This window comes from Centruroides sculpturatus, unplaced genomic scaffold, assembly GCF_000671375.1.
Source record: "Centruroides sculpturatus isolate CEXI.00-Female unplaced genomic scaffold, Cexi_2.0 scaffold284, whole genome shotgun sequence".
NCBI classification, from domain to species: Eukaryota; Metazoa; Arthropoda; class Arachnida; order Scorpiones; family Buthidae; genus Centruroides; species Centruroides sculpturatus.
This window is the reverse complement of record NW_019384469.1, coordinates 655,268-669,496: the sequence shown is the minus strand read 5'-3', so window position 1 is coordinate 669,496 and position 14,229 is coordinate 655,268. Positions and strand designations below refer to the sequence as shown.

General features: G+C 27.6%; 1 protein-coding gene across 4 annotated transcripts in view; it reads right to left on the bottom strand.

The window, feature by feature from the left end:
* The window catches only part of LOC111621119 (serine/threonine-protein kinase PAK 4-like), a 43,152-nt gene that overhangs the window by 5,432 nt on the left and 23,491 nt on the right, over positions 1–14,229 (bottom strand). For all 4 annotated transcript variants that reach the window (XM_023363188.1, XM_023363187.1, XM_023363190.1 and 1 more), the window contains 6 exons: positions 12,685–12,786; positions 10,811–10,999; positions 7,926–8,059; positions 5,582–5,708; positions 5,373–5,498; positions 3,419–3,553 (listed from right to left, as the gene is read on the bottom strand). In XM_023363188.1, coding sequence (XP_023218956.1) covers positions 3,419–3,553; positions 5,373–5,498; positions 5,582–5,708; positions 7,926–8,059; positions 10,811–10,999; positions 12,685–12,786 — 813 coding nt within the window. The remainder of the gene's footprint in view (positions 1–3,418; positions 3,554–5,372; positions 5,499–5,581; positions 5,709–7,925; positions 8,060–10,810; positions 11,000–12,684; positions 12,787–14,229) is intronic.

The following is a 14,229-nucleotide window of genomic DNA, read 5'->3' as shown; positions in this document are numbered from 1 at the left end:
ATGTCAGGAGGTCCATAAATTATTGTACACATAAGAAAAGGAGAAGTGATTTGCCTCACTGTACACAATGGAGAAAGAAAGGTCCAAAAGGAATTAATAAGCCAATCCTAATAGATAATGGATAAATATGCATGCACTGGTATTTGAAACAAGTCTTCAGTAAATTAAGATAGAAAAAAAAGTGCCTCAATTGCACTATAATTGTTTGTAATGTTTTCAGAGAAATTTTTGTGCTTTGCACATCTCATTAAACACGACCTAACTAAATAGAAAGTGGAACAGGTGATTCAAACACATTCACACAAAAAAGTTACACAACGAGGAGGCATTGGAATTAAATGAAGCTATTAGTATGAACGTAATGTTGAGTTTGGCCAAGATGAGCTGGGGTGCATTGCAAAAAGAGAGCATTCAAATATAAACTACTCAAGCATTAAGTAACTAACTACACAAGTTTTAGATTAAGAGAATTATTAAACGTAATAAAGATTAATATTTAAAATGATATAAATAACAACAATCATTTTTAGTAAAACATGTACATTAGCGTTCCAATAATTCAAAGTGGATGGGATGATGACATCCAATTACAAAAAACTTGGAATATACAGAATAACAGGAAAAACAGAGAGAGAGACAGAAATAATGCAATAAACTGTATTACTTTAATGGTTGAAACAGCATCCCATCTGGTACCACAAATGCTGAATGGGCAACAAATCTAGACATCCAGCAGACCAATAAGTATAGCAACAAACTTACAGGAAATTCTAGCTGTGTGTATCCAAGCATTATCTTGTTGTCAAATGGCTATTTGCAATTCTGCCACTAAAAGAAACACATAAGGATGCACAATTTACTGAATGCCCTGTTCTACCATCAGTATCCTTTGTACACTATTAAGGTAGCTGACTGTATTAAATGGTTCCCCAAATCAGCACGCCAACAGTGGGGGCAGCATATTTCTCAACAATAAAAGTGGAATTGAAATATTCACCATTGATCTTTCTATTCACCATTGATTGACTAATACTGTGGTCATCTATTCCCAAACACAATCAGGATTTGCCACTAAATCTACTATATCAAACCTATATACTAAAAAGCAATATTATACCAGTCCAAGCTTCTGTCATGGCATCACAGCAAATGAAGCCACAATAACAGGGTGCTAATGACAGGATACTTAGCCATCACCATGTATGCAAATTCTCTGCTAAGTCACTTGTCTATGTACAGGAAAAGACAGGTTTCTGTAATGAGGCTTCTACCAGTCTGTCTGCAATGTCATCTATGTCTGGAGAACAGATAGATGACATTGCAATGTTTGTGCTTGTTTCATAATCAGGCAGTCATTTCTCCCAGTAGTCTGTCTGTGCATCCAGGGCCTGCCACACTGTACAAGTCAGTGATGGCAGATTCAGAAAAGATAGCAGGAAATTCAGAAAAACAGCCATTCCACAACCTTTCTGAAACTGTCAACTGTGCATAATGTTAAATTAATATGCCTCAATGTCTTTAATTTATTCAATTATTATTTCATTCACCATACAGTGTGTATTTCTATTAATCAGGTAAATGTAAATAAAACAATTTTAATCTGTGTGACTGATTTGCAGTAATCTTAAATACCAGTTAGTAAGTCCTATTAATAGAAATATACACTGTACTGATGAATGAAATAATATGTGCATAATGTCTTTGCTGGCATTGTACAGGTTGCCTAGCATTCAAAGACTCCTAACAACAACAGTTACACTAAAAATTATGAACAGCGAGTCTCTGAAAGCCTTTTTATAGGAAACTGGGATAGTAATTTTAAAGCATTTTGATATCATTACTTGGACTACAACTGTAACCATTTACATATCTATGTAAGACACAACTTTATGATGAATTCTTCAGTAATCGAACAATTCTATGTAAACATGCATAATTTTTTTGTCAATGAATGTAATAAGTAAATTTGCAAACATGATCCAGGGTGTTCAGCCTAAACATAGTGCAATCAGTAACTTGAATATACTGTATAAAGAGACTAAAGGAGATGACTTTTGAAAGAACTAGTCATGCTCAATCAAATATAAATCATTATATCTGCTGTTTAAACAGACCTCTATCTAATGCATTTCTTATGTAAAGCATGATTTACACTGGACACAAAACATAACAAAGTGAAGAGAACTAACAAAGAAACATGAGTGTACATAACCTCAGAGTGAGTTAAAAATTTTCATGTCAGCCAATAGGAGTACATGACAGCTAGGGCACATTGGCATGCACAAGCCAATGAAAGCAACATTTTCATCTTAACTAGAGTTCTTGACTCACAGCAGAAAAAGAAATGGTATACAAGAATGAAAAAAAATCCATATTGAAAATAATACTAGTATATAATTTAATTTTGGTAAGTGTACACAACACAGTAAATAAAAAGAATGTTAATGTGACAACTGCAATATATATTGATTTTTTAAAAAATGTTATCTATTGGTAAAAGTGTGAAACCACAGCTTGTGACCAGGCTTATCACCGCTTGTAGTGTGAACGAAATTAACTTCACTCGCCTCATTTGTTCTGTTCATTCTCTTTACATCCAATGTAAATTGCACTTAAGAAGGATCCTGTTTCACAAACTTTTTCTCCAACAATTGAATTGTTCTTTTTGCTAGTGACTTCTTTTCAAATTTTTCTGTAAAGAATTTGTTGTGATACCAAGCATACAGATTGATCCTGAAATACCCTTCTATTATACCCTGGGCATAGGCTACAAGTTTTTTTCTCAAGAATCTATAAATGAAATCTTGGAACCTCAGGCTATCTATTGTATTCCTTGTAGGAAACAGTAGCTCCAATTCCTCTTAAAGAAAAATGATAATGCATATCATAAGTCCACCCCATGATCATTACCTGAAAATGAAGGGCATTTCTTGTATTGAATGTGATATATCCAATTAAAATTGGCCTTCAGACAATGAAAAAACAGGCATATTGCCAGTCCTAATTTGCAATGTAGTCTGTAAAAGGATGTGCATAATATTACAAATATTATGCCAAGAATACAATGACAATCTCATATCAAACATGGAATGATGTATTGACACCATATACCTTAGAATGTTTTGCCTCTGCCTGTTAATACTTAACCATGACATTTCTGGATACTTATAATTCTCTCTACTTCAAAGATTTTGAAACATTATTATTTAACATATTCAACATATTAACATGAGTTGTTATTATTTACTCTCACAGATCATTGAACTTTATCAATAAGCACGTTTTACCCCAATTCTTAAGGTAACTCTTACATTTATGTTAATATTTGTACTCCATCTTAACTTCTGAGTAGGAATATATTTTTTTTAATTCGGTTTTATTGAAGATAGCATATCAAATAAAATAAATAAATATTTACCTTGTGAGTGTTTTTAAGTTTGGGTGGAGGCATATCTCTTATTCTCCTCATTGCCTGTAATGGTGGTTCATTAAAAAATGGAGGCTCTCCATCAATCATTTCAATGACCATTATTCCAAGAGACCAAATATCAACCTAGTCATTTAAAAATGATTTATTACTACATTTCAATTCAAATAACTTAACACACATTTTATTATTATTTATATTTCAAAAACCTAGATGAAAGATTACAATTTTAAGTTATGTTTATATTCTTCATATCTTATTCTGAATTTTAATTATATTAAGATTCAATATTCCTTCTGTCAATTGTCAATTGCCATTTTCACAATAAAATTTTAGAGACTTTTTATATAATATTTCAAACTATTAAAATTTTCCATCAAAACAATATATGACAGAATAACTTTTTTTCATCAACTAATGATTAAATTTTAATAATAGACAAATCAGATTACTTATTATAAACAGCTAATCAAATCTAATTTAAATTAGCTATTTTGATTTCCAAAAAAATATTCTGTAAGCTTAACAAAAGTTTTAAATAAATTAACAGCTCTAAAAGCAAATATATAAAAAAAGTAACTTAAAGAATAATTAATAAAAAAATAATTATTTACAAAAGTTATCTAAAGCATTGAAAAACTTGCTATGTCTAACATTACAGCAACATATAATACTGAAATAAATAAATGACCACAACGATGTATTTGTTTATTTAATCAAAACAAAATGCAATGCCATTTGGCATTGAAACTGAGTGTATACAAATATGCATGCAATGATCATCATAAGTCCCAACTTTACAGTGAGAATTAAATTCCTGTAGTGCAGGATTATCTGCATAATATATTTAAAGAAATTGCTTTGTTTGTTGGTATAAGATTATCTTAGACATAATCCCCAACTGTTTGAACTGCTTAGAAATGATAAAAATCTGATAGACTAAAGCAGAGCACCAGAAATATATAAGATATTGTTAAGAGATGAAAGATTCCACAGAGATTATCTATATAGGTTCAACCTGGAGATCACACAGAAAGTGTTTCACAGAACACAGCCAATATAGATAGAAGGGAAGCAAACTACTGCCTTCTTAATATATGCAGGAGGAGGAGAATATTAAACCTAATTTACAACATGCTGCATTAATTAAAACAGCAGTAAACTTGGACCAGTTCAAAATAATGAAAAGCTTGAAATTTTTAAAGAAGAGAAGCAGGGACGATGTATAAACTTTGAGGAGAAAAGGTGCATTTCACAAGCCTGGCAGACCCTGTTTGATACATTATGAAAAGCGGTTTTAGAAATTTTACAATTAGGTGTACCCTATTGGTCGATTCTAGAGGATTTTAGATTCGAATTCAAGTGTGAACTCATTCCACATATTAGAACATCAAAACATTAGAAGTTCTATCTGTTTAAAATGCTTCACCCGAAGAAAGGTTTTAGAAGTAGACCAAAAACATTCATTTGTCTAAAAATCAGCTAAGTGAATATCAAGATAGTGAGTTTTTTTACATTATAATATAGCCCAGTTTCTGGAGTATAGAAATTTTATTGTATAATAAATTTATCAAATTATTTCTCAAAATACTAAAAACTAAGTAAATTTTACATAAAATACACATTTTACATATTTTCATATGTATCACTGCATAATATGCACTTTAAATTTGCATAATTTTGGTGACCTTAATGATAACCTAAAATCCCTATCTGCACCTTTACATACTGCTATATGTTAGTTATCACTGAGATTTTAATGTAAACAAACAATGTTAGATACCACATTTAGGGAGATCTTGGTAAATCATGAGAGTCAATTTCAAATTAAAATAATTACTAATATACAATACTATTAGAAAATGAAAACATCCTTCAATTTAGACGCCGACCAAAGCTGACTGTAACCTTTCAAAACTTTTAAATAATGATAAACCTATATTACCTCTTGTCCATAGGGTAATCTAGATATGACCTCAGGTGCCATCCAGTATGGTGTGCCAACTAATGATTTTCTTTTTGGTAAGTCAGCAGAAACTTGAGCACAAAAACCAAAATCTGATAATTTTACCTGTAAACAAGCATTTAAGTAATAAGTTTCAAGTAATTGTAAATTTAGCTGATCCTTGAATATAGTTTTCATATTTAACTTACTCTTCCATCATTTGCTAGAAGGATAGAATCACTCTTTATATCTCTATGTATAACACCTTGAGAATGAAGGAATGCCAAAGCTTTCAAACACTGTTTACAAACAGTAGCAATTTGATCTTCATCCATTCTAAAAATAGAGAAATGTGTTCTTCAACATCCAAAAAAATCTTTAAATATGATACGATTATTTGTAATTAAAAATGTTAAAAATTTATGTAAAAAAAATTATTATTGTAGTTTGTACTTTTGTATTAAACTTGTGAGAAATAGCATGAATAGTTTGAAGACACAGAGCAGACTTGCTGACACAGAATGGCAGGTTCACATTACCAAACTCCTTGTGATACTTCTCATAAATTTTTACACTTGATGGTTTTTAAATGAAAAATCAGCTTAAAAAACAACAATTCAATATTAATTAATTAATGTGTTTATGAATTATCATTAATTATATTTTTAAAGATGAGCTTAATATAATGCAAGTACCTGTACTTCTATTAATAAATAAAAATACTTATATCACAATATTATAAAATAATCCTAATGTAGTCAGTATTTTGATTAATCTCTCAGAAGTACTCAACAACAAAATAAATAACTTCTTAAAATTAAGCCTGATATGTTTCATCTTTTTAGAAAAAACTGAAGAATGCAGTACAAAAAATAAAAATTCTTAGTTTCTCAAGAATTTATAAATATTAGATAAAATGTTATTTCTAAACTTTTGTAGTAGTAATTATTATTAAGAAACTAGCTGTACCAAGCAAAATATTTTGTAATAATGTTGTAAGAATCTGTTAGTAAGTTACAAGTAAATAGGTAAAATACAAAAGCAAACAAATTTATTAATATAAGGCAAACTTTTTCAGTATACATTCGTACTTCAACAAATTGGAAATAAATAGATAGATACATACATAGAGTTAATCAGGGGTAAAATCAAAGGTAACAAATATTAATATTAACACACTTGTCCATATATTCCCTTCTCATGTGACCTTCAATTCCTTGAAAAGGTTCAAATAACTATGTAAACACTTTCATGGTTAATTTGCAAGCAGACATGAATATCTAAGTTGACAACATTTACTTAAATATAGTTTTTCATTTCTTTGTTGTCAACTATGAGAATTCTTCACTTAGCCACCATTTTCTTCAAAAATGACATCAATTCCTGTGACCAAACTTCAATTTATAGTAGTCTTTCCATTAATAGCAAAATTAAAAAAATACTTGGGAATAAATGAGTGATTGTCAAATCAAGAAGTTATACTGAAAAGTATTCGTATACTGGGGGAAGAAGTTCAATAGTCAAAATGACAGAGGAGTGATATAGCAGCAACAGAGAAATTGGGCATATTTTTGTTTCTAATTACTTTAAATAAAATTAAATAAAAAAATGAGGCAACAGGGTTCATCTAAAAAACAAACTTCAAAATGATGTATAAAATTATGTAAAATGTACATGTAATTCTTATGCAAATACATTAACAAAATGGAAATAGATTCTGTCTCAATGTATTCTATATATATAGATTGGCATTAATTTTATATATACAGTCGACCCTCCTATAACATGAATTCATATAATGCGGATTTGTATATCACAGTGAAAAAATTGTGACCGTATTTATATAAAGACGCTAAAAGAGACTCGTAAAATGCGGTAAAACGTCATTGCCGACTCATGTCACAACAGGATTGGTCGAATCTGGACCAATAGTGGACAAGCAGCTGAACTACTTACACGCTATGGATAGTTTAGGCGGGTAAGTTGAGTTTACTATCGTCTGTACAGTATATAAATTAGGTACTGTAAGTCTAATACAGTACTGTAATTTTATACATTTCTTGTGAAAAAAACATTTCTTATTCAATGGCCATAAAAATTATTTCTATTAACGATGTCTTCAAAGTTCAACGAATTTTTCACAGAAAAATAACTTATCAGAAAACATGCCTGCCGTTTGGTGTGCTGCTCCACAACAAAAACAAGCTTAAGCAATGGTGTCGTCGAACAATGCACACTTGGTAAGTAATCCTACAATTTTTTGTTTATAGCATAGTTTATACGGATTTTTCCCAAAAAATTATGTGTGTTTTGAAAATGTTGAGTCAAATTAGTCTAGAATCGATTAATTTTATGGAAGAAAACCTTTCAAACAGCCATAGTCCGTAAACTGCACAAGTGCCGGGCTGCGATTGGCTCATGTATTTAAGGATTCCTACAACGTGAAATTCTTATAAAGTGGAATGTCTACCGCGTTATAGGGGGTTTGACTGTATTAACATCAATAAAAAAGATTAATCAAATATTTAAATAATTAATAAAATGATATATTACCTAGCATGTGTTACAATATCCGTTAATGCTCCACCTTCCAAAAATTCCATGACGACCCATAATTCATCTCCAACTAAAAAGCTGTTATACATTTCAACTATATTTGGATGGTGATAATCTCTCATGATGACAACCTGAAAATATATACAATTTCATCACATTTTAAAATATTGCATATTAAACTATATTTAATAATAATTCTAAGAGAAATAATTATAAATATTACTTAATCTTACAATATGGGCAATTATTCACAACAACAAATGCATTTGTATTCTAAAAGTGTTATTATTTGAATAAAGATATGCAGTTTAAGTTGTTGAATTTCTTTCACTATTTATTTGTAATTAATGATATAAAACAAATTTCTATAAGATTTATAAACATGCTATTATTATGTTATAAATATAAAAAGTATTTTTATCAGAAATAAATAACTTTGATAATCTGAAACTGTGTTGTGACTCATCTTTGATTCTTAAACACTATGTAGTGTAATAAATTCAAACACTTGGTGTTCTATCAACTTTATTAAGTTCAACTTAACTAATTAAAGATAATAGAATGCCAAGTGTTTGAATTTATTACACTACATAGTGTTTAAGAATCAAAATAAATAAATAAGTTTTCTTAGTAACACTTTACCATTAATTACAGCATATTTTAGACTGAGTAGTTCATATCACAAATTAACCGTACACATTCACAGAAATATATATATATATATATGTTCACTTTAAAAATATAATTATATTGTAAACAATTCTTTATTTTATCAACAATATAAATATTATCAATAAAATTCACATTTTTTTCCCAATAAAAAATAATTATTTATAAGAAACATTTTATTGTACTTAATGTAAAACCATAATTTAAACATCAAAAAATTTCTCATGTCATGATATTTACTTAAAAGCAACCAAGAAGTGGGTAACAGATCAAATTGATTACTGTTACTTGAATAAAAGTTTATGATAAGAATAAACATATTTACCAAATAAGTGAATGATAAACATCAAAATAGAAATGAAATAAACATTAAAATTGTCTATAATAAAAGTTTGGAAAATTACTTATGAAAAGAAAGATCTGCAACAGATAATGAAAATGTAATAAGCTAGTAATTTGGTCCCAAATTAACTACATAAGCCCATTTGGCTTATGTAGTTAATTTGGGACTGAATTAATCAGGCTATTAATATGCTATATTTAATAATTAGAAACTAAGTAATTTGGTATTAGAGGTAGATGTTAGACACCATCTCTTATCTAAATTAATAATTATAATAAAGCCTGGAGTGGGACTTGAACCTGCAACCTTCGCTTACCATGCAATGTGCTTGCCAATTATGCCATCCAAACCCCAAGCAAGCCTTTGCTTCTAAATATATTTAAATTTAGATATAACCATTCAGTTACTTATAGCGCTGGCTGGGGGTGATTCCTTTGCTCGCAGCCAATGTATTTAATAAATTATTATAATTATTAATTTAGATAAGAGAGTGTACCTAACATCTATCTCTAGTACTAAATTACTTAGTTTCTAATTATTAAATATAGCTTGTTAATAGTCCAATTAATTACTGCAATCATTTGGCTTAGTATCAATACATTGGGTTTCGGGAAGTTGATACTTAAATATACGGTTATTCAGAATATAATAAATATATAATCCTTGTAATAATTTTTATAAATAAAAAAAATAAGAAACTTAAAATGTTTCACTCAATACATCACTGGTTCATTAATAGTCCTAACAGAAACATTTAACATCAATATAATTTTTTATCAATCAAATTTTTCTTAATTTCATATATGGTAATCATATAAGTAACATACGATAGATACAAAAAATGAGTTTCCTATAAAATTTTATTGATTTGAATTTAACAATCATCATTAAAAATATTTATTTTGAAATTAATTATTTTCTCTGCCACTTGACTTTTACAATTCTCAAATATATCTTTTATGATTTACGATACTTATTTTTCAGTTGAATGACTGCAAAAGCAACAAGAATTTTGTTACACATCTCTTCTAATAAACATACAGAACTAAATTAATTACAAAAGATTCAATATTGTAAAAAGTCTAACCCGTAAAGTTTATTAACTGAAGCATTATTTTGTTCAACAAAATTCTAATTTGTATACTAAAATTATTTTGGATAACAATGATTACTACATATTTTTAAATTAATTGTATTACAGAACTTTCACAAATACATGTGAAAATCTGATTGTTCAAATTCATTTTGATATTTAATTTGCTGAAAAGACAAAATTGCAATATTTTCTGGTATCTACTATAAAAATATGAATTAAATAATTTCTTATAATAGCCAAATAGCTCTGAAAATATTGATAAAAGACAGGAGATCTTTTCCTGAGTTATTAGTAATAGAAATAATGCTTTCACAATAATTATGAAATTTCTTATTTCTAGAAATAAAATTTCACAGAATTTACAGCAATTGCAAAGCAAAAAATGGTTTCAGCATAATTATAATTGGCAAAGTATTTATTAAGACTTTTAAATTGTTATTTTTTAATAGAAATCCTTAAATGAAATTGACAACTGTAATTGTCAAAACAGGATTTGTGAACTGTGAATTAAGACTATGCAGAAATGAATAAACAAAGCATTTCCAGTCAGCATTTGTTTATCCATATCTGCAAAATTTTGAACCAAATTGTATAATTCTAATAAATTTCCTTTTATCTAAGCTAAACTTATTGATAACTTCATAAATCTTAATAAAATATGAATTTCTGAAAATAAATTCAGAAANCTAATAAATTTCCTTTTATCTAAGCTAAACTTATTGATAACTTCATAAATCTTAATAAAATATGAATTTCTGAAAATAAAAATATTACCTCATTAAACAATAATTCTCGACGCTGCTGTTTCCTCAAATCCATTTTCTTAACAGCAACGTGTTGACCGGTTGACTTTTCTGTAGCTATACATACAATTCCAGTAGAACCTTCACCAATCTTTATAAAGTTTTCAAGATTTTCTTGTGGATCACCTGGACTTACAACCATTTGTAAAGCAGCTTTAAACTAAATTGGTAAAAAAGAAAAAATTTGGTTTGAAATTTCAACTATAAATGCATTTAAATAAAACTATATTAACTGCTAAGATATTTATGGTCAAACCTCAGTTTCTAAACTTAATTTGTTCTTAAAAGTTGTTCCAAAATGGATTTATTCTAAACCGAAACAAATTTTTCCATAAGAAACATTATAAAATGGATTAACCTGTTCCTGATTCCCAAAACAAACCTTTTTAGTTATATTTCATGCATAAAAATGCCTACAAATACAGTATAATATTATCTATATCTGTTTTATATATATATATATATATTATATTAATACATTTTTATTTAATTTAACTTAAGCATATTTAAACAAGAATTCTTGGATGCCATTTTTATTACATGAATGTTAATTAATGCCATTTTTATCAATTAATTTGATTTAGATTTAACTGCAGTGTGTACTGAAAAATGAAAATAGCATCTTTTGCACACATGGATTGAAATCTAATTTAAATAGCAACTTTCATCAATTATTTGTGTCGTGACGTCTAATGACGTGAGGCAATCTTGTCACCACTAACTTCTGAATCAGTAGTCCTGTCGTACTGTCAACTTTTTTTAACATAGAAAGTACAGGAAATTGACCATCTGTGGTCTGCTCTTGTCAAGTAGCTTGTTCAGTAGTGAACAAGCTACTCGACATATAGTAACCAGGGCAAATATGATTTTAAAAATTTTGTTTAGGAATCAAATTGTTCAAAAAGCGAGGCATTCAAACCAGAGGTTTGACTGTATGATAATTTTTAAACATTTGTCATTTCAAAATAAGTTAACATCCATGTTTTTCTTGGAAATAAAAAGACTTTACTAAAAAAAATCATCATAAACTTTTAACTTCCTACATTATTATGCCAATATTTATCAATATGTCAACAGTGAATATTTATTTTATAAAATTATCATAAAATACTGAATATCTGATAAGTTTTAAGATATTCAGTAGAAAAATAACTTTTCTACTGAATATCTGATTACAATAATTTACTATTGTTAAGCAATAGAATATCCATCAATAACAGTGTTTTATTCTAAATAAAATAGGACCAAATTTATATATTAAAACGTTAGACACACTACTATTTTCTTGGTTATACTGTTATAATATTAATATATATATATTATATATAATGTTATACACTACTATTTCCTTGGTTCTTATTTATGTAAACATAAAAATGAGTTAAATGAAAAAATATATAATTTTACAACAAACACATGTATAGTGTTGGTAGTTTCCAAGACAATAACATTGTGATGTTATCAATCAGTTAAGCATTACTACTACAAGGATATTGAAGCGTTATTGAAATATATTAGTCAGAATGGATAGAAATGATTAGATTCAAACCATTCTAACATAATGCATTTTTATCACTTTTACAACAATATAGCAAATCTAAACTTTTATCTAAAATTTGAATGGTCTTGCATAGGTCATATCACTAGCATTCAAATGCATATTGACTTATAAGCCATGTTTTGACATCCAGAAATGCTATTGGGCAAAATTTTTTTAAATCTATTTAGTTACACAAAATTCAAAACTTTTTTTTTTATAAATTGATGTAATTCTCTATTTATTATAAAATGTCATCTCAAAAGATTTATTTGTATATTTATAAATTGAACAGAATTGTTACAAACCTGTTCGTGAGATAATCTTTGTTGTTCTGGTTGAGTGCCGTGCTGCATTTTGTTTGTTTGTATGTGATGTTCTGGAATAGGCTCAGCAGGTTGTTTGATACTCTGAAAAAATTTCATATTATTATTGATAAATTAATAAAATTATTATTAATATTGAAAAAATAAAATATTTTACAACACACAATTCCACATTTTACAAAAATCAATTTTTCTTGTAAATTTATGAAATAAAGTTGAACAAAATTGAAGTATCAACTAATTTCCTTCATTCTAAAACTTTGTAGTTTATTGTCTCTGAAAATCAGAATGTATCTTATGTAACTGATGTAGAAAATTTGCCAGCACAACTACAAAAGAGCAAGTTGTGACATAATTTCATTATCTGCAGTAAACCTTTTTATCTTATTGTCATTTCAGTTGTGTGCCCTAATTATAGGTAGATATTGAAATACATCAAGATTGGGACTCAATTTAATCTTGAAGACATTTTAACTGGTAAATAATGTAGCACTGATATGAAAATGTATTTTGTATTCAAAAGAGCGCAAGTAGCACTGCGGAATAAAAATGCATATGTTCATTTATTTTAGCATTTCAATCAAAATAATTATTGTAAACAAATATACATAAATTTATGTTGTTATAGATTAATAAAGTTTAAATTTATTTAAGATTTTATTTCAAATCCCACTTTAAAAACATTAGAATTATAAAGAGGATATGAAAATATCTTAAGATTTATTTTTTGCCATATAAAAGAAAGTTTATAAAATAATTGTTTTTAAAGTAAATAGATTAATAACACATTATATCCAATATAAACTGATCTTCAGAATTAAATTCTTTCCATAAATTACTTATAATTTGATGATCTTACTATAATATGACAGATGCAAAAGTATGATAAATAGAGTTATAGGATTGACAATATGTTAATATTGTGATTTCTATTTGATTAATTTTTGCATTTTCCCCCTACAATTTAATTTCGGCTAACTAACTGATAACTACAAACCAAATAAATCATCAAACTCATGAATCAAAGCATAAAGATGAATGACATGAAAGATACTTTATAAACTAATCATCAGCTACACAAAAATTGGTAGATTAGAGAAAGACAAACCAATATAGGCAAAAATGAAATATATGAATACTGGATGATGATAAACTGGATTTGAAACAGAAGAGTAACACATATCATGAATTTCAAAGAAATGATAAATAACACAAGTTGAAAAACAAGATCAACTAGTTCACTGTATTAAAACTATTACAGTGAACCAGATCTTTCTGTTATGTATCAAGAATTATGGAATGCTGTTCATATGTAAAAAGTATCAAAACTATGAGGTTAAAATGTCAGTAAATTGCTGATGATAATATTAAATATTTATTTTTGATTTATTATGTTTAAGTGATTATATTTTAATTAACAAACATTCTGCAATACAATTTTTTATGTTAATAATTTATAATATAAAAAATTAATTATTAAAATCAAATGTGATTTTTTTTATTGTACCTGAGAGTACAATAAAAAAA